Genomic DNA, 21,362 nt, shown 5'->3' with positions numbered 1-21,362 from the left:
CCTTACCTCTCACTACTCCTCTTACTGTTCCTTCCCAAATTGCTCTTTTGCCTGCTTATTGAATTGAGCTTCTCTTGAGCCACCTTCTCTTTATAAATTATCTTCAAGAATGTCATCTACTCTCCTGGATTTAGTTAAAATGGCATGATTTATTTTATGGTTTTCTGACTTACAAAAATTTAATATGACTTTTTTACTTCAAGAGAAAAACATTCAGACATTTTAGGAAATTCTGGCCATCCAAATTTTTGTGTGTTTGTTTGGTTTTGGTTTTTTGAGTTAGGGTTTTCCTATGTAGTGGATACTGGCCCTGAACTCAATGTATAGCCCAGACTGGCCTCAAACTTGTAGTGATCCTCCTACTTCAGTCCCTTGAAGGTCAGAATTACACACATGTGCCACCACACCCAGTGGCATTAAAATTTGTACAAAAAGTTTCTGTAGAAAATTTTCCCTCAATGTATTTAGTTTGAGGTATTTATTTTAAAAGATAGTTAAATGAATTTTAAAACACAATTTCAATGATTTCTTAAAGTTGTAACAGGATAACTATAAGAAGAATTCTTACTTTTCAATATACTTATGGAGATTTAAAGAAATAAGAAATACTTTACCTGGTTGGCACAAAATCCTGTAGCCAAAAATAAGATATCAGTGTTGATAATATTATGGACAAAGAGGTTGCAAATCCTTTTAAAATATTATCCGCATACTTAATCACAGCTGCTACAACAAGGCCTCCAAGTGCCTGTAAAAGTTTTAAGAGGTTATTTTTTACTACTCATGAAGCTTTAGGCTTTCTCTATAAACTTAATCTCATTATGGTAAGTGACTTACGTCAAGCATCTCTTATTTCCACTAGATTTGCAGGTTTGGTTCAACAGAGCACTCTTATTTCAAAAGGTATCTAATAAACTATCAAAAGTTTGCATGAAGTTTGATCATACTATTAGCAGAGGAAAATCAAAATACAATCTTCAGCTTTACTTGTTCTTGGTCAATTTATTCATTTTGGAGCGCACATTTCTGGGCAATATATAAATTTCTTTCTAGCTTTGCGATAACACCCCTGATACGTGATGTTATAATAGTTGCCTAGGTTACTTTTCAGGGATTTGAAAGCCACTTTTGCTGTAAATACTGACTCATCAGTAGGGTCTGTAGATAGGTGATGGGTGACCAAAATAGGGCCAGAATGGGATGAAGATGTTTGGCTTCTCTTCGCAGACTGTTCCCACGGTGTTACCATGACCTCTGAATCAGATTCTACTCAGCTTTGCATGTAGACACACGGATTATTTGCAAAACATTTTTCCCAGAACTATAATTTAGGCTCAATTTGACCAAGACTTGTCTAATATCTTCCAACTCCCTTGAGAAGTAAAGACACCTATTAGCCACATGACCAGAAGCATCAAACTATAAAATGATGAAAAGATAGTACCAAAATCCTGGAAGAGCACCTATTCTAAAACATGCATATTCTTCCCACCAATTATCCTATTTCTCTCATCATTCCTATCCTGTATCTACAACCCTCTATCCCTCTGGAGTTGAGAAGCTCATTTGTGAGCAAAGCTCCCTCTTTCTCTTTCTTTGGACATGAATAAAACTTTCTTTTCTCTCCAACACACTGGTTTTTCAAAGGGATAGCTTCTAGACCTGCACTTGGTAATAATATTATGATTCTTAAAAATGTATGCTTACCCAAATTAGCAATTAAACATCACTTGTTTGGACAAAAGTGAGAAAACTAGTTACTGAATACAGAAACAGTATAACTTTTGAGTAAAAATTAATTCGAAGTGTATGGGTTAAAAACAAATAAACAAACAAACGTATGGGTTTTTTTCTATTTCTGTTTTTGTCTTTGTGCTAATAGGAACTAACTCAGGGAGCACTGAGTCCTTTGTCCCTAGCCCCTTTCACTTTTCTTTCACAAGGTCTCTTCAAATTGCCCTAAATTGAACTTGTGATCCTCCTGTTTTAGCCTCCCAAGTAGCTGGAAGATTGGCAGTAGCTAGGATTACAAGCACATCCCATCACATACAGCTTTATTTTTTTTCCTCCCAGTATTAGAGACTAAGCCCAGTGCCGCCTGCATGCTAGATAAACTCTCTACCACTGAGCTGTATCTACAGCTCTCTCAAATTTTTTTACTAACTTTTCAATGGCGTCCTAACTTGGTTTTCTTCTTCTAGATTTTCTCTATTCTAATCCACTTGTCATTGTTAGGATTATGCTTCCTAAATAGTGCTCTTCCTTTTCTCTTTTTCTGTTTTAACTTTTTTTTTTTTTTTTTTTGGTGACTTGCTGATCTTGAATTTACAGTGGGATTAGTGTAATCCCAGCCTCCCATGTGCTGGGATTACAGGCCTCTGTCACTATACCCAGCTCTGTTTCTACTTTTTTAGACAGGTCTCATTTTGTAGTTCAGGCTGGCTTTAAACTCACTACTTAGCCCAGGCTGGCCTCGAACTCAGGGCAATTCTCCTGCCTCAGCTTCCCAAATGCTAGGCTTAGAGGGATGAACCTCCATGTCTCATCTTTTTTGTTCTTTTCCTTTCCCTCTTGGTACTAGGACCTCTCACATAGTAAGCAAGCACTCTTCTACTGAGTTATACTCTCAGGCCTGTACACTCTCTTTACAAGTATATAAAGAATTTTCTACCAAATCTCTCTCAAATTCCAGATTGTAGATACTTAAAAATGAGGTTTGAGGGAAGGTTAGGACATAGCTCCTACAGTACAGTACTTTCCTAGCATATCGGAGGGTCTGGGTTCAATCCCCAGCACTACAAGAGTTTACTGTAAAGTTGAGTATTCCTCATCCAATCCAACATGCTAAGCATTTTTTAAAACTGACATAATGCCACAAATGGAAAATTCCATACTTGACCTTCTATGATGGGTTACAGTCACAAAATAGCTAAGTGCACTGAAAATAATGCACTATATAAAGTTACCTTTAGATTATGTATATAAGATGTATATATATTAAAAAATCATAATTTTGTGTTTGAACTTGAGTTTCATTCCCAAGATACAACATATATATCCTAATATTCCAAAATCTAAAACACTTGAGAACAATAATTTGTATCTTTACTTTTATATCTTTTTTTTGGTACCGGGGATCGAACTCACAACCTTGGATTTGCCAGGCAGGCACTTATGCCACTGAGCTAAATCCCTGGCCCTTATTTTTATACCTTCTGGAGTACTCAAGTAAGTTTCATTGATGGTAAGAGGGCTTGATGTTTATGACAGTTTGGTTCGGTTCGGTTCAGTTTGGTTTGGTTGTATCATGGTTTAAACTCAAGGCCTTAGGCATATTAGGCAAGTGCTATACCACCAAGCTACAGCTCCAGGCCACATTATTTTTTGAGGCAGGGTCTCACGAAGTTGAAAGGTAGGCCTTATACTTGTAATCCTTCAGCCTCAGCCCCTCAAGTAACTAGGAATACAGGTAAGCACCACTACGCTTAGCACAACAGAAAAAAAATTTTTTTTTCTAAGACTAGGTCTTGCTATGTGGTTTAGGCTAGCCTTGAACTCACTATATAGATAGGCTGGCCTCAAATTTGCAATCATCCTGCCTCAGTCTCCTAAATACTGAGACTATAGACATCATCATGTTAGTTTGAAATGAGTACTTTTTTGAAAATAAAACTACTCAACTCTTGAACAACTACAAGTTGGATATAAACTGAAGAAATGTGACAACTTCAACTATGCAACTATAAAATAAATTTTAAAATTATTGCAGAATTAAATTTGCTTCTTGAGTCTTCTACCACAGACCTTTCATGTAATGATAGAAGTACAGAAAAATTAAAGTTGTGCTTGTTCTAGCTTCAACTATTTTATCCTTAAACTTGTGTTTTTACAATGTTAAGTTTAAGTACTCCAGAATTTAATCTTAACCCTTTTTCAAATCATTTTTCATAAAGGCAACAAGACCAATTCTACTTTTCACTTTCCTGGATGAACAATATAATGAGAACTAACAAGAGGGAAGTTTTTCATCTCAAATCAGTATATGAATAGCTACTTTGATTCTCTATAATAAACTGCTGTTTATTAGCATTAAAGACTTTGCACGCTTTACCTGAAGAACAACAACTATCCAGGTCAGCTGGTTATATCCCTGAAAAAATCCATTCTTTGATACCAATTCTCCGTCATACACATATACACCCATCAATCCAAATATACTCCCAAAGAAACCTAAAAAACAATTAAGTCTATGTCATATAGTTTTTCTGAAGATATTTTTATTGACATTTCAAATAATTTAATACTTTATATTTGATTTTTTAACTTGGTTACTATAAACTTTTTTCTTCTTTTTTTTTTTTTTTTCCTAAAAAGTGTCTCTTTAAGTCACAAAGTTGCCCAGGCTGAGCTCAAACTTGTAATCCTCCTGCCTGTTCAACCTCCCAGAATGCTGGGACTACTAGCATGTGCTATCATAACAGCTGGTTTACATAAATTTAACAACAAAAGTATACTTGGTACTATATTATGACTATAAGAATATAAGAAGACAAAGACATAAGAACATAAGAAAAACCAGAGATATCAACCTTTAAGCATGAATATATTGAATTAACTACGATTGCACTGTAGTCCCAACATCAATTACATAATTATATGGCTGCTCATTCAAATATTTGTAATATGCTCATTTTAACATGTCATTTTTTGTTGTATCACATCTTTCTATAGCTATGTTTAGATTTTGGTGTATTTAGTTTTATATATGCACATATAAAAGATCACATATATGACAGCACTGTTTTGTACTTAGACATTTTAAATGCACAATAATCAATATAGAAAAAAATTAGGGCTGAGAAAAAGTCAGATAACTGCAAGCCATCAGAATGTGTATGGATTATTGAAGTTTTGTTAGGGCAAGTCAGCTCAGTGAATGCAAAAGACTATTTGTTCATTGCTGAAATCTGGATAGTATAGCCTATCCCAATACTACCTAAGAAATTTCCAAGAATACTGCTAGAGACAAGCATCTACAGGACTCATCTCTCTCTCTCTTTTTTTTAAAGTACATGTTTGCAATACATAATGATTACATTTCTTGTGGGGCATAGGTATATATGTATAATACATTTTAATTTTTTTTCATCCCTTTACCTGTCTTTTTTCTCCCCACCCTTCATTTCTTGGGCCATTTCTTATGGTTAGTTTTGAAATATTTGCAAAGAGAGTGAATTTTCTTTATATACAAAAGGCCTTAACTAAGCAGCTTTCTATGACAGAAAAGAACTAAAAAGAATAAAACACTATTAAAACTTTATTTATGCCTGCTCTGCCTTCTTAATGTATCTAATTTTCAATGTGGAATTAATGCTTCCAGATAATTAAAAAATCCCCCCAAACATATTGTTAAAATTTACTTTATAAGAGTAATTGATAATTACATATCTTTGTCCATCTTTCCATCCATCCGTCCATCCATCTTTCCTTCTAGATTGTCAACCAAAGGTCCAGGTTTGGTCCTCAGCTCATGACACTACTAGGAGGTGTAGAACTTTCACAAGGTGGAAACCAGTGGAAGGTCTTAGGTCACTAGGGACATACCTCTTCACTTTCCAGAAACGACATGGTGAACAGCTTTTCAACCATGTGCTTCTATCGTGACTTACTCCCTTAGCACAGGCCCAAAAGCAACACACCCAACTAAACATGGACTGAGAACTCTAAAATTGTTAGCCAAAATAAAACTGTCTTTATAAATTAGTTTTCCTGAGATACTTGTTAGTGATTTAAAAATTTTGTAGCCATTACCAATCAAGATGCAACTGGGCTGGGGATTTAGCTCAGTGGTGGAAGCACCTACCTTGCAAGCTTGAGGTCATAAGTTTGATCCCAAGTACCCAAAACAAACAAACAAACCGATCTAACAAAGTCATATCAATCTGTATTCCTAGCAACCATAGGTAATAGTTTCTGTTTTCCGACTCTCTGGCTAAGGTTTCTTATCCATTTACTAATCTTTTATAATTTGCTATTTGAAAAAGTGCTGTTATGTTGTTTTAATTTTTATTCTTGTAATATTTAGTCACCTATATTGAGTCACTTACTTAAGCATCTTTTTAAAACTTTTCAGTTGGCTTACACTTTTTCCATAAGAATAGTGCTGTCAGATCAATTCAAAGAGATCCATGAAGTACCACAGAATCAAGAATTCAGATTTTATCATCTACTTTTACCTTACAAGAAAATTTTAGCCATCTCATACAAACCTGGAATATTTCTTTTTTCTATCTGCACATTTATATAAGAAGCTGATATTAGTGCTCACAACAATGTACATGCAAGATATACACTTTAGGGGCTGAGGATTTAGCTCAGTGGCATAAGCACCTGCCTTGCAAGCACATGGTCGTGAGTTCGACCACGGTACCGATAAAAAAAAAAAAAAGATATACACTTTGTATGTGTTACCTCATTTAACCCTCATAATAACATAAAATAGGTATTATAATTAGGTACTAACTTTTATAGATGAGAAAAGGAAAAGTTCAGAGAGGTTAAGTAACTTCTCAAAAGTCACATAGGTGGTAAGTAATAAAATCAAAAGTGACTTCAAAACCAAGTGCTTAACCACTTTGCTATAGATACACTCTTTCTAATGGTAAATTAGCACCCATGTTTATAGCAGCACAATGTGTAAAAGCTAAATCTTGGAAATAACCAAAATGCCCATCACCTGCAGAATGGATGAGAAAGATGTGGTATTTTTATACAATGGAATATTACTCAGCTATAAAAAGAGTGGTCTTGAGGCTTTTATAGGTAAATGGAGGCAACTTAGGAGTATCCTCATTAAGTGAAATAAATCAGACTCACATTTATAAATATCATATTGTTTCTCTAGTGTAAAAAATAATAACCTTAAAAGAGTAGTAAGATCCAAAATGTATAACAGATATTATAATAATGAAAGGGAAAGAAAGAACTTGAAAGAACAACCTGCAGGTATATACATATAACTGAATATATGTTTAGATGTGCCAGATAGATAACCATACTAGCAAGTTTTTGATAGTTTATCAAATAGAATAGTTTGTGTTGTCATTGTTTGATTGTCTATTCATTTTTATGCTTTGATTTTATAACTTGAATAACTACTTCTAAGATAGCAATATGTAATATATCAACTAGTGATGATTTCTTAATGTTTTTTTTTGAAATTCTGTATTATATCTACCCTTTTTTCTATTTTGCTTTTTATTAAATAAAAAAATGGTAAATTAAGCTGCTTACTGAATTCAAGACTGAATCTGCCTTCTAGACAAACTGAGCAAAAGATGATTGAATTTTCCTTTAAAAATACTGAATGTTCTTATAAACAAAATGTATTTCAACAAATTTTAGAGAGAAACATAAATTCTATTGCGATAAAATAGAAGTTTGGGGTTTTTTACATTACTAGAAAATATAAAAGGATAAATCCTAATCAAATTTGGAAGGTATAGTTTAAAATATGGATCAGTCTTTAAAATATGGATCAGTTTACTGGTTAGGACTTGTAGAGAAAACCACAGGTGCCGATCTAGAGAAATAATATGATGGGAGGGTTGTAAAAAAATAAGCCCTGAAATCACAAGGACGAAGGCTTAAAATAAAAGGTGTTGATCTGCAAAAGAGTTGCTTCTCACATGGACAGTTTTATACATAGTACTATTCAACATAATATAAGCCAAAAATACTAAATGTTGAAATCCACAAGTGAGATCTAAATGTAACAATACTATAAATATTTGTTGAAAGGCAATCCTTCAATACGTGGGTTTTTAAAATTTATTTTTAAGCTAAATACTTTGAGTTAGAAAACTGCAGTGTTATTCAAGGACTAAAACACAACACTTCGAAATATAAAGGCATTTTTAGATCTGAAAAGAAATGAAAAGTTCATCACTGCCAACTTCCTTCATTTAAGTGTCTCAATCCCCTTGTCTAGGAGCAAAATATGCTATTTGCAATATCTTCTGGGAAAGAAATGACAACCAAGGATTTGATAAATTTACTAACACTCCAATGATAAGGACAAAACAAGCTATAATTTTATTTCAAATCTAAAGATCCATATTTTTCAATAAAGCATATTTTTTAAAAGGCAAAACACTGCCAGATATTTGCATCGATAGCAGATTTTAGGCAAGACTTATTTTATATGTTCATAGAAATCTGTACATACAATATAATTACCTTTAAAAATCACTCTTTAAAATATTATTAGAAAACGTTTAAAACTTACCCAGCTGAATATTTCTTATCCATACTGATTGTTTTGTTTCTTTTAAGATTTTCTCAAAATAAACTCCAGCAAAGCCACTTGAAAAACAGGCTGTGAGAACTGCCATGAGGCCCACAAATTGAGAACCAGCAGAGAGTTCTTTAGACTCAAGCTCTTGGGATTCTGAGGGCCACTGAATATAAGCAAAAATAAAGTTGATGTTTAATTTTTGTAATATTTTTCAAAATGCATAACAAAAGCTTCCACAGACCTTAACAAAAATACATATGGCACCATTTTTGGGAAATGCAGAGAAAAGATTTTGAATAAAAATCTTAGAATCATTTTTCCCCCCGCAGTAATAACATATTACTATTTTAGCTTCCGATTTCAAAAGATATCCTAAGGGATAATAAATACTTTACATTTAATTTATTACAGAGACCAATGTATTACTTTAAGATAATCCTTAAAGGCTAATTTTTTTTTTTTTTTTTTTTTTTTTTTTTGGTACTGGGGATCAAACTCGAACTCGCACTTGCCAGACAGGCACTTATGCCACTAAGCTAAATCCACAGCTTTAAAGGCTAATTTTTTAAAGACTATCATTGCAGATAGGTAGATGAAAGGATTAGAACTATATGTTCCCTTGTGTTACCTCAGCAAAAAATAGGCAACTAGAAAAAAATGTGTTAAGTCAAGTAAAATGAAGGAAAACTTTTCTAAGGAAAGAAGTCTACCAGCAAATGAAGAAAACTTTCAATACTCTTGAAAGAAAAATTTTTGGAAGGCACTCCAAGATCACCATACCAGGTAAGACACCCTATGATGTTACTGATCCACATCTAATCAACTGATACCTTACAAGTACTGTTAAATTTTCTATGAAATCTATTTTTTCACTTCTCTGAGCTGGACTTCTTTTTATTTTTGGTACCAGGAAATGAACTTATGACCTTGTGCTTGCCAGGCAGGCACTGTGCCACTCAGCCACATCTCTGGCCTGAGCTGGACTTCTTAAAGCCATTTTTCATTTTAAAAGTATCCTGTTCATTGTTACCAAAGACTTTTCAATCATGTATTCAATAACTCTTAGAATCAAAATTGGAGTGCCATGGGTGTGGTAGCACACACCTGTAATTTCAGCCCTCAGGAAGCGGAGGCAGGGGAATCATCATGAGTTCAAAGCCAGTCTGACCTAGATAGTGATTCTAGGCCAGTGTGAACTATGTAGTGAGACTCTGTCTCAAAAAAGAGAAACAAAATAAAATATCAAAATTATTCATCTTATTCAGAAATCATAAGAAAATAGTTTCAAGAAAGCTGATAAGACATTAAGAGTATATCTAATAATATTAAATGTTTTCATATCTGGTAAAAACCAGCATTGTTTTATATGCAGTCACTGTTCTCTCCCTCTCTTACTTTCTCTTTTCTTCCTGTGCATGTGATCAGGACCAAACCTAGTCTTGTGGTGTTAGGCAAGTACTCTACCACTGAGTAACACTCCAGCCCTATTTGTTTTTTTGGAGGGTGGGTATTGAGGATTGAGCCCAGCACTGTTTTTTTCTTTTGGGTGGTATCGAGGATTGAACTCACAACCAAGGCAGAAGCTTACAGGCAGGAGCTTACACTACTGAGCCAAATCCGCAACCCCCCAAGCCCAGGACTCTTACACTGAGCTGTATCTTAGACCTTTTTTATTGTGAGATAGGGTCTCACTAAGTTGCTCAAGCTAGGTTCAAACTTGCAATCCTCCTGCCTCAGCCTCCTCCCAGAGTGCTAGATTACAGGCATGTGCCACTAGTCTTGGCTCTCTTGTTACTTTATATAAGATTTTATTTTTATTTATTTCTATTCTCAGTGTCAACATAGTATTTTTTCATGGAGGGAATACTCAAAAAGTATGTCCACACTTATTTAACAATGGAACCATATTCTCTAGGCAAAATAAATAAGGTTTTGAAACACTGACAAAAATGAAAGGTAAACTTATCTTAAATATTACCTGCACACAAGCAACTCCTGTCATCAAAATTACTAGGGACAGCCACTGGTACACACCTAACTTTTTACTAAGCATAGACACAGAAAACAATGCCGTTGTAAGAATTTTCAATTGATATGTGACCTGAAAAAGAAAATAACAATATTATTATTTTTTTCTTTCCGTCTTTCTTTTAAATGGACTACTAGAAAGGTATTTTAAGTACCTGATAGGTAGCTGCATCTAGATTTGACAATGCCACATAGAGTAAATTATTCTGAAGAGTATATATCCCTGATGGAATAGCAAGCTTAAGTGTTTCCATAGGCTTATTAAGAATTTCATCATGTAGTACTCGATTCAGTGCTCTTAGACTACATTCTAGAATAAACAAGTAAAATAAGAAAAATCAATAATTAATCGAAGTAAGTGAAACATGCTTTCTTTCAAGATCTGTTTTCTAATTTGTAAACAGAGGAAATTAAGCCACATGTTATGATAGTTTTAAGTCTGAAACATACTTCTGTGATGCTAATTTTTCAAATGTTAAATATTAGAAGGGAACACATTAAGCAGAACATTATCTTCATACTCTTTCACTCCTATATATAGGATAGCCAATTTGTATCTACCTGTATACATACATGTGTGTACACGTGCATTTATGACAACCAAAAGCTCAATGCATTAATTTGTCAACCAAGTATTCTTTACCGTGGTTACGGTATAAAAATTTATATTTTTTGCATTCCTTTATCATCAGCTATTCATGGCAACTAATAATTATAAAGATACAATCAGTAAAACAAGGTAAATCAGGGAGTCATTTTGGCTGCAAACAACAGAAAACCCAACTAACACTAGCTCAATTTGTCTCACACAACATGAGTCCAAATCTAAGGCTTCCATAGTAACTCAGAGACTCAGCCTCTGTATATACATATTTAAATATACAGGTTTTTTACCTTCACAGTTTTCATCTATTTTCTGTATAATATCCTCCAAGGTCTCCAAATGAGTGCTGAACCACGAGTTCTTGTTTTAGTTAGCAAGAAGAGGGAGAAATGACAACTTTAAGGTTTCTTTCTGTGCTCTCATTAGCCTACACTACATTAGTTACCCCTACCTGCAAGGGAGTTGGAAAATCAAATCTTTTCCTTTATTTCCTCCACAACACTAACAAGAAATGGAGAAGGAAATTGTAAATAGATTTTGAACTAACCAAACTACATTATTAATCACAAAAAATGTCAAAAGAATTTTCAGAGATAAAACTCCTCAGGAAAAAAAACTGTAAGAAGCCCCATACTTTACCAACAATGGCATATTGTGGATAACTCCCTCTAATATAAACAGGAAAACTTTGATTGTGCGAAGTTTTTGTTTTTATTTTTATTTTGAGACAATCTTGCTATTTGGTCCAAGCTGGGCTTGAAGAACTAGCTATGTAGCCTAGGCTGTCCTTAAATTCACAGTCCTCTTGCTTCAGCTTCACAAACACTAGGATCACAAGAGTGCACCACAAGGCCTAGGATCAGTCCATGAAAACATTTTTCTTCTTTTCTTATTAGTTGTTTGTGTACTGAGACGAACCTCGGGGTACTCTAACAGTGAACTCTATCCAAAGCTCACCCTATCTATCTATCTATCTATGTATTCATTTGTTCTTAATTTTGAGACAGAATCGTTACTAAGATGCCCACATGGGACTCAATTTGTGATCTTCCAGATTCAGCCAACCTGGGATTATAATAGTTACAGGTAGAATATTTTCTGAAATGAAAACAATCTAAAGAGTGTTGATATCCGTTTCAAATCTCAATAAAAACATGAACTAAAATAAAAATAACAAACACTTTTTCCTAGATTTATCAGAAAAAATCTAAAACATAAGCTTATTTTTTTTAGCAGCAGCCAAGCCAGCCGAGAGAACCAGGAACAGCATCACTCTCCCATGCACCAGAAGCCAGCGCACAGGCAGGGAGACCCCCCCCTCCAAGCAACCAGCTGATTTGGAGAAATGCAGGCTGAAATGATAGCAACTGAAGTAAAGAAAAAATTCAATGCTTGTATTGTCTGATTGACCTCACAGACCTAAAGCCAGCAATCGGAGCATCTATTCAGAGGATAACAATATGCAATATTGTAACTATTGTGTGTTTCCTACTGTCTTGTTTTTGAAATTCAGTATCATTTTCATTGTTTTGTTTCATTTTATTGTTTTATTCCCTTTAAAATAAAAAAAGTTGCTTATTTAAATTTAAATCTAAAGTGATTAACGCTATCATGATTTCTTCTCTTTAGGGAAAGCTTTGTCCCACATTCCAGCCAATTCCTGATAATGTTAAACTTATTTTATAAACTAGAGGCAAGAAAATTGTATTTTATGGTTTTGATTTCTCTGATTGCTAATGAGACTGAGCTCTTTTGTTTTTAAAATAGCACTGGGGATTGAACCCAAAACCTTGCACTTGTCAGATCAGGCCTCTTCACTGACCAACCCTCTCAACCCTGGGCATCTTTTGATATAGCTGGCCAGTCAGGTTTCTTCTTCTATGAACTGCACATTTCTAGCTTTTAGTTCCTTTTCTACTGATCTATTATGTTTTCCTGAATTGTAGGGGTTGTTGTAATTCTTGGTATAAATTATTAGTGATTACATGTGATATAAATAGCTTCCAACAAATTGTGCCTTGTGACTTTACTTTATATACACACATTTTTCATTTTAAAGTTATCTCCCCAAATGATGTTTTTTCCTCTGTGGCTTATTTTTATGTTTTGTTTGAAAAGACATAATGCTAGACAGTGTTAAAATCATAAAGCTATTCTTAAATATCAGTATTTTATTCACTTGGAATTTGTTTTTGCATATGGTATATCTACTTGCACTTCAATTCACTGAAAGCTAGTCCTCCGTAATGCAGTTATTTGCATTAAAGATATCTTTGACTCAATTGCTAAGTGCAGTGGATACTTGTATTCATTTAGACCAGTGATGATGAACCGTTAGAGACCAAGTGCCCAAAACATACATATTTATCACAAAGTGCCAACATTACACTTTAAGTGGAATACATTTTAGTTTAGAAAAAATGCACAATTGGTTCACAAGTCGATAGAAAGGGCTCTGCAAGCCTGCTACAGCATGTATGCCATAGTTTTGCTGCCACTGATCTAGACCTTTTTATTTGTATTTTGAGACAGGCTCTCACTACATTATACATGGTGGGCTCAAACTTGTGATCCTCCTCTTCTTTAATCTCCCAGCACTAGATGCACCACAATGCCTGACTTGAGTCTGACCTCTAAAGAGTAGGAATGATATAGAGTTCAGTCTGTATCTTTTTTCTCATCTAGTATATATAACAGGTTAGCTCACCCAATCCTTAACATTCTGGTTCCTTTTGCAATCCTTGACTTTTTTTTGCGGGGGGGGGGGGGGGTGTACCAGGTATCAAATTCATGCCCTCACAACTTTTTTTGTGCTTGCTTGCCTGCTTTTGCAATCCTTAACTTTAAGGCAATATATAAACTGACAAACAATTCAGTTTCTTTTTTTTTTTTTTTGTCTTTTTCCTTTTTATCGGTACCGGGGATCGAACTCACGACTGCCTGCTTGCAAGGCAGGTGCTTATGCCGCTGAGCTAAATCCCCAGCCCCAAACACTTCAGTTTCACATTGATATACTCTATTTGACTTTTCAGTTTGAATGTTTTATAGTACCCCAAACTTAACAGGGCTCCTAACAGAAGCACTAAATTTCCTTTAAATCTATCTTCTATGTATCATTCATTGCAATACCCAAAAATTGAATCTAAATGCCTAGAAATTATTCCTTAAACTGGATTTTTGTCCTTTTTACTGAACTCCACATATTCTATTACCAAGTCTTGTCAAATTTAGCTCAAAATAAGATACAGAAATGGTCAACAATAGCCATTTATGGTGGCACACATGCCTGTAATCCCAGCACTCTGGAGCCTGAGGCAGGAGGATTGTTGCAAGTTTAAGACCAACCTGGGCTACGAAGTAAATTCAAGGCCAGCCTGAATGCTCAGTAAAACCTTGCCTCAAAAAAATTTTAAAAAGTCAACACATACTGGAAAGTCATCATTAGTGATTAAGAGACATTCAGGTCACAATCAGGATGAGATATCACTTCATACATATTCGACTGGTCATAATATAAAAAGAGTAAGACGGACAAGTTTTAGTGAGAATGTAGAAAAACTGGAATCTTTATACATTGCTAATGAAAATACAAAACAGTGGGGCTAGGGATTTAGCTCAGTGGTATAAGTGCCTGCCTTGCAAGCGTGTGGCTGTGAGTTCGATCCCTGGGTACCGATTGAAAAAAAAAATACAAAACAGTAAAGTTCCTATAGAAAGGTTTGACAGTTTCCTTTGCCTAAGAAGGTAAACACAGAATTACCAGAGGACTAAGCAATACTACTCTTATATGTACAAAAGAAATGAAAATACAGGGGCTGGAGGTTTAGCTCAGCGGCATAAGCGCCTGCCTTGCAAGCAGGCAGTCGTGAGTTCGACCCCCGGTACCGATAAAAAGGAAAAAGACAAAAAAAAAAAAAAAAAAAAAAAAAAGAAATGAAAATAGGGATGCAAACAGCATTACTGCTAATATATATATATGTATATAGCATTTACACAGTGAAATATTATTCAGCCATAAAAGAATTAAATTCAGGAACATGCTTCAGGATGAAGTCTTGAAAACATTATACTAAGTAAATCAGACATGAAATGATAATTATAGGATTCAACTTACATGAAATATCTAGACTAAGCAAATTCGCAGAGACAAAGTAAATTAGATGTTGTGAGGGGCTAGACATAAGGACAAATGGAGAGTTTCTGTTTGTGACTTGACATTAAAACTCATTAAAGGCTGGGGAATTAGCTCAGCAGCATAAGCGCCTGCCTGGCAAGCGAGAGGCTTCAAGTTCAATCCTCAGTACAAACAAACAATCATTAAAATGGCAAATTATGTGTCCGAGGCTGACCCATATCTAGATATACAATCCAGGCTAGAATAAAATTGGAATCCTTCTGTCTCAGCTGACCAAGAGGTAGGATTAAAGGCATGAACTATCACCAAATAAAAGTATCTTAATAAAAATGTTTAAAACATTTTAGTATTGGGCTAGGGATTTAGCTCAGCAGCATAAGCACCTGCCTTACAAGCTTGCAGTCATGGGGGCTGGGGATTTAGCTCAGCGGCATAAGTGCCTGCCTTGCAAGCAGGCAGTCGTGAGTTCGATCCCTGGTACCGACAGAAAGGAAAAAAGAACAAAAAAAAAAAAGAAAAGAAAAACAAGCTTGCAGTCATGAGTTCAATCTCCGGTACCAAAAAAAAATTTTTTTTCAGTGTTGGGCCAGGTACATACAGCTCAATGGCACAGTGCCTACCTGGCAAGTGTAAGGTCCTAAGTTTGAATTCTGATACCAAAAAAAAAAAAAAAAAAATTCAGTGTTCTTACTACTAGCTCAATTAGAAAAATGCAAGAATTCAAATGTATAGTTACCAATACGTATTTACCTATATGTAATTTAAATTAATTGCATTAATTACAAATAAAAACCTTGATACCTACTACCATCCTTGTAGACTAACAAAAGGCAGGCAGTTATCTTCAAAAGCTCAGCAAGAACCACTGCAGTAGAAGATAGATAACGAGGTCCCTCCTCTTTTAGAGTCCTAGAATAACGCATTGTTAGTACCAAACTGGTAGTCTGAAAGACCAAAATTCCCAAAGAAAAGTACTTTAGGTTGGCAGACATCATTTTATCTTCATTTGCCTGAAAAAAAAAGCAAATAAAATAAAATTACAACATACAAGAATGTCTAATAAGAGATTTCTGATTCTAGACAAGCTGGAAAAAGAACTCTTTCTTTCTAATTATCACACCCAAAACCCCTGGACAAAAGACAAATCAACCAAGACTTGATGCTGTGAAGTCTATGGGACAGAGCCTTGTAGATTATTTCCACCCTGAAGGAACAATAGAAGTAGTGATCCTTCCCCTCCCACCAGAGCTACAGCCACTGTGAAGCTGAGTGCTATTGGCTGTTCCTACTACATAAGGTGAACAGCAGCAAAAAGGCAGTACCTTTCCTCCTCCCAATGCCTCTTAATTAATACAGGAAAGAGACAGAGTCTCATAATACTCAAAATGTGCAGAATGTAACCCCAAATGAGTGTAACCATAACAAAAACCAGGGGGAAAAAATCCCAATTTGGATGAATATGGACAATCAACAGACAACGATGACAGAATTATCTGGCAAGAATTTCAAAAGAGCTATCACAAAAATATAGCAACAGGTCAGGATGTAGCTCAGCAATACAGCACCTAGCTGGCTAACGCAAGGTCCTAAGTTCAATTCCCAGGTACCAAAACACACACACACACACACACGCACAATAACAAGGATTCAAAACATACATGAAACAATTTTAGCATCACTAAGATTAAAAAAAGCACATGAGTTCTCATGTACCCCACTCCTTCAACAATAGAAAAAAATCCTTATATGTTCCTTAAAATAATTAATTCAGTATTACTACAAGTGACTGATTTTTTTTTTTCCTGCTGAGGATTGAACCCAAAGTTCCATGATTACTAACTACACACACTACTGTTACCAGATAGCCTGCTTCTAAAAAGTGGCTCACCAACTAAACATTACTAGATTCTGGCTCGTTCACCTCACTGGAGCTAGATTCCAAGTTTTTCATTTAGAACGAAGAATTAAACACAACAAGAAAAAAACAGTGGCAAAGTTTATTCAAGAAAGCAAAAGTAAAGAGTAGGAGGAAAACTGGCTCTGCAAAGTGAGCTTGGTCCAAGTAAAGAGAAAATACAGGTTAAGAGGAAAGATGAAAAACTCCAAGTTGCATCTGGGAAACAGTGTGCACACTTTTGTGGAAAGTTATGATAGCATCCCTCCTTATGACTATCTTTCTTTTATGCTGTCCGAATCTCTAGGAAACTGCAAGAACTTCTATATATGGGTTCTGAGAGGCAGTTTTGGGATCCCATGCTTAAGGCTGACTCAGATCTAGGACATCCTATTGAAAACCTGGAGTTCCAGGGAGAAGTTCACAGGCAGGGTTTTACAAACTGTTCTGTATATTCACTAGAGATCCCATATTTAACCCGTCGCACCTAATTTCCCAGCCAACTTTTCTCACAACCACTGAGATGTATACCCAAAAGACTCATATTAAATATGAAGACACAAATAAATTAAAAAATAAATGGATTAAGGTGGGTGTGGTAGCACATGCCTATAATCCCAGCATTTCAGGAAGCTGAGGCAAAAAGACAACAAATTCAAGCAGAGCCTGCACAATTTAATGGCTGACTAGGATCCAGTCCCAAAATAAAAGAAATACAAAAGGCTGAGACTGGAGCTCCCTGCAAAAGGCGCTATGTTCAATCCCCAGTCAGGGAATAAAACAGAATATAGAAAAAGACATCATCAGAAAAACAAATGAAAAATATGGAGAGACTTTTTCAGGTAGAACAGATTACCAAAGAATTAGTTTTAGACTCAAACAAGGACATTTCAAAATGATAAAAAGTAAATACTTCAGGAAGTTACAGGCACTACAAATGTGAATGTGGTGCCCTATGTGGCGACACTACTGTAACCCTGAATTTACAATGTAGTAAAGGCTACATGAAATTTGTAATAATTTCATGCCTTGGCCTCCCAAATGCTGGGATTACAGATATGCGCCACAATGCAGGGCTTCTAGAGTGTTTTAGACTATTTATATAACTACAAATAGAGTTCATACAGTTAAAGGTGACAAATTGATACCACAGCTTGTCATTTTAGGGTATGTTTCATGCTATTGTTATTATTGATTGTAGTACTTTAGCAAAGGTGACATAATTGTTCTAATCAGGTTTTCTGCCTTGTACACCAATACTTAGATGGCCAGAGAGTCATAAACAGTACTACAAGCCATGGGCTGGGGATTTAGCTCAGTGGTGTAAGCGCCTGGCAAACCATCGTCAAGAGTTCAATTCTGGGTATCAAAAAACAAAAAAATCAAAAAAACAAAAACCCAGTATCACAGGATGGTGCCAAAGAACCAGAAGGTATGTCAAACAGCAATTTCTCATCCCTAAATATTGAAGACAAGATTTGTAATAGTCTCAAAGCCCAAAAGTCAGCTATTCCTGGAAGATATCTCCAAGAAGTAGTCATTTCCAAAGGGTTGTCCATATTAGCAATAAAGATTCCTACCATAAACAATTTACAATGAATTTTTTAAAAAATGAGAAGACATGGAAACAAGTGCAACCCACACCCAGCTCACCAAAGACAAATCCATTGGGCAGTGAGGTGCAACAATTTGAAAGCCACCCACCTAGACTCTCTCAAGTGGTAACAGTAGAAGTATGACCTAGAATAGCAAAAACAATTCTGGGCAACAAAGACACGACAGGGGCCATGACTTGAAAGTATACTACAAAGCTGTCATGGTAAAAACAGCATGGTACTGGAAAAAAAAAAACCTGAGGATCAATGGAACAGATTAGAAGATACAGAAACAACTTCAAACTTCAGTCAACTACCTTATCTTTGACAAAGAAGCCAAACACCTTTACTGGAAGAAAGATAGCTTCTTTAATGGTGCTGGGAAAACTGGCTTTCCACATGCTGAATATTAAAAGACCCACCTCTTTCACCATGCACTAAAATAAAATCAAAATAAATTGAAGATCTAAATATTGACAGAAACATTAAATATGCTGTAAGACAGAATAGGTAATTTCTCAAAGACACTGGTTTTAGGCAAAGACTTTATGAACAAAATATCAATTGCACAGAAAATATCACATAAAATCAACAACTGGGACCTAATCTTATTAAAAAGCTTTTGTACAGCAAAAGAAACCTCAGAGTAAAGAGCCAAATCACAGTCTGGGAAAAAATTTTTGCCAGTTATTCCTCAAAGGTCCAATATCTAGAATACATAAAAGATGAAAAAAAAAAATCCTGCCCCAAATTTAAAGACCCTACCCAAAAATGGACATCTGAAATGAAGACACTTCTCAGATGAAGAAATAAAAATGGCAAATCAATATATGAAAGAAATATTCAATATCTCATTTGAGAGACACAAATTAAAACAACACTGAGATTCCATCTCACTCTAGAAAGAATGGCTATTATCATAAAATCAACTAATAACAAATGCTGGCAAGGCTGTGGGGAAAAGGAACCTTTCTACACTGGTGTAACCAGTATGGAAATCAGTATGGAAATGCCTGAAAAAGCCAAAACTAGAAGTTCCATAGAAACGTTCCCTTTTAATATCTTCCTGAAAGAATTTAAAGAATCATATCACAATGATATACGCACATTTGTGTTTATAGTGGCACAGTTTGTGATAGTTAAATCTTGGAAACAGCCCAAATACCTATCAACCAATGAACGGACAAAGAAAACATGGGGGTTTTTTATACAGTGAAGTACTACTCTACCATAAAGAAGGATAAATTTGAGACATTTTTAGGTAAGTGGATGCACCTTGAAACCATACTCTTAAGTGAAATGAATTGGACACACATACATGATTTCTCTGGTGTGAGAAACCAAAAGTGTAAAGAAAGACCAAAATGTATAGTAGGTATTGTGAAAGAGGAAGAAAATGTTCAAATGAGAAAGAGAATTAAGGAGGGGAGGGGAATGGAAAAGGAGAAAAGGAATAAAAGGAAAAAAAGGAAACAAAGCTTTTATAAACAAGGAGTGGAAAAAGGGCTGAAGGGAAGGGACAGAAAGAAAGAAAAAAGAATCAAGATACACAATCAAATTCCATATGACAAATTTTATCATTATATCTAAAATGTACTAACAAAATTTATTTTTTTAGAAATTCAAAAACATATATAACCGCAAAGGATATAGGCAATCAAAACAAATTTGATCCAGGTGTAGTGGCACATACCTATAATCCCAGCTACCCAGGACAGAGTTTGAGACCAGCCTTGATAACTTAGACACTAAAACAAAATAAAGTTTTCAAAGGTGAGGGTGCAGCTCAATGATACAGTGTTTTCCTAGCCTATTATACATAAAGGCCTGGATTTAATCCCTAGTACTGCAAGAAAAAAAAAAAACTGAAAGAAAAAAACAGTAAGACTTACTATAAAACTACAGTAACATTGGTATTGATAAGGACAGAAGAATAAATCAATGGGATAAAATACAGTCCACAATTACTGTAGATCCTTATGTCCTAGTCAGTTCAGGATGTGATAATAAAGTACCTTATGCCTGGTGGCTTAAAGCGAACAAAAATTTCTCAGTGTTGGGTGCTAAAAGTTTATAATACCAGTATGATCAGATTCTGATGAGGTCTCTCTTCTATGTTTGCAAATTATTTTCTTGTCCATTGTATCTTCAAATGGTAGAAAACAGAAAGTTCCCTGGAATCCATTTTTATAAAGGCACTAAGCCCATTCACAAGGGCTTTACTAATTATCCCTTATATGCAACACTATTTACCCCATCACATTGGGAGTTAGAATTATAACATGAGGGCCAGGGATTTAGCTCACTGGCATAAGCGCCTGCCTAGAAAGCGCAACATTGCGAGTTTGATCCCCAGTACCAAAAAAAAAAAAAAAAAAAAACCCACAAGAATTATAACATATGAATTTGAAGAAACATCCAGTCCAAAATATCAAAGAAAAAGGATATAGTTTTAGAACAATGTGGTATCTATTTAAACGAACCAGTACTTTTAAGTGCCATATACCAAATATTAACTAGAACTGGATAAAAACATAGCAAGTACAAGGCCTTGAGTTCAATTCCGGGTCCAAAATAAATAAATAAATAAAGCTATTATAGAGCTGGGTTTGTATATCTCGATGATACCATGCCCATCTAGCACACACAGGGCCCTAGCACTGAAAAGAAAAAAATCCTAAAACGATAAATAATCAGTAAGCAAACACTAGAGAAAATAAGCATGTGGGGAAAAGCAAAAATTTTTAAAATAAGATACAAAAATTATGACTCAAAATTGAAGAAAATAAAGATTGTCTAAATTTTAAAAA

General features: G+C 34.9%; 1 protein-coding gene across 6 annotated transcripts in view; it reads right to left on the bottom strand.

The window, feature by feature from the left end:
* Slc35a3 (solute carrier family 35 member A3) overlaps positions 1–21,362 on the bottom strand; it is a 48,295-nt gene that overhangs the window by 9,726 nt on the left and 17,207 nt on the right. For 2 of the 6 annotated variants that reach the window (XM_063254869.1, XM_063254858.1), the window contains exons 2-7: positions 15,869–16,073; positions 10,480–10,634; positions 10,275–10,397; positions 8,288–8,459; positions 4,112–4,230; positions 615–748 (exon numbers count right to left, since the gene is read on the bottom strand). In XM_063254869.1, coding sequence (XP_063110939.1) covers positions 615–748; positions 4,112–4,230; positions 8,288–8,459; positions 10,275–10,397; positions 10,480–10,634; positions 15,869–16,058 — 893 coding nt within the window. In that variant the 5' untranslated portion in view covers positions 16,059–16,073. Of the gene's footprint in view, positions 1–614; positions 749–4,111; positions 4,231–8,287; positions 8,460–10,274; positions 10,398–10,479; positions 10,635–11,218; positions 11,266–15,864; positions 16,074–21,362 lie in introns of those variants that run through there. The other 4 variants (XM_063254868.1, XM_063254862.1, XR_010049300.1 and 1 more) reach the window with 4 other exon arrangements.

The sequence above is a fragment of the Cavia porcellus genome, unplaced genomic scaffold, assembly GCF_034190915.1.
Source record: "Cavia porcellus strain 051 isolate PalLab524CR breed Dunkin Hartley unplaced genomic scaffold, mCavPor4.1 scaffold_1, whole genome shotgun sequence".
NCBI classification, from domain to species: Eukaryota; Metazoa; Chordata; class Mammalia; order Rodentia; family Caviidae; genus Cavia; species Cavia porcellus.
The sequence above is the reverse complement of the archived record's forward strand: the minus strand, read 5'-3'. Positions and strand labels throughout refer to the sequence as shown.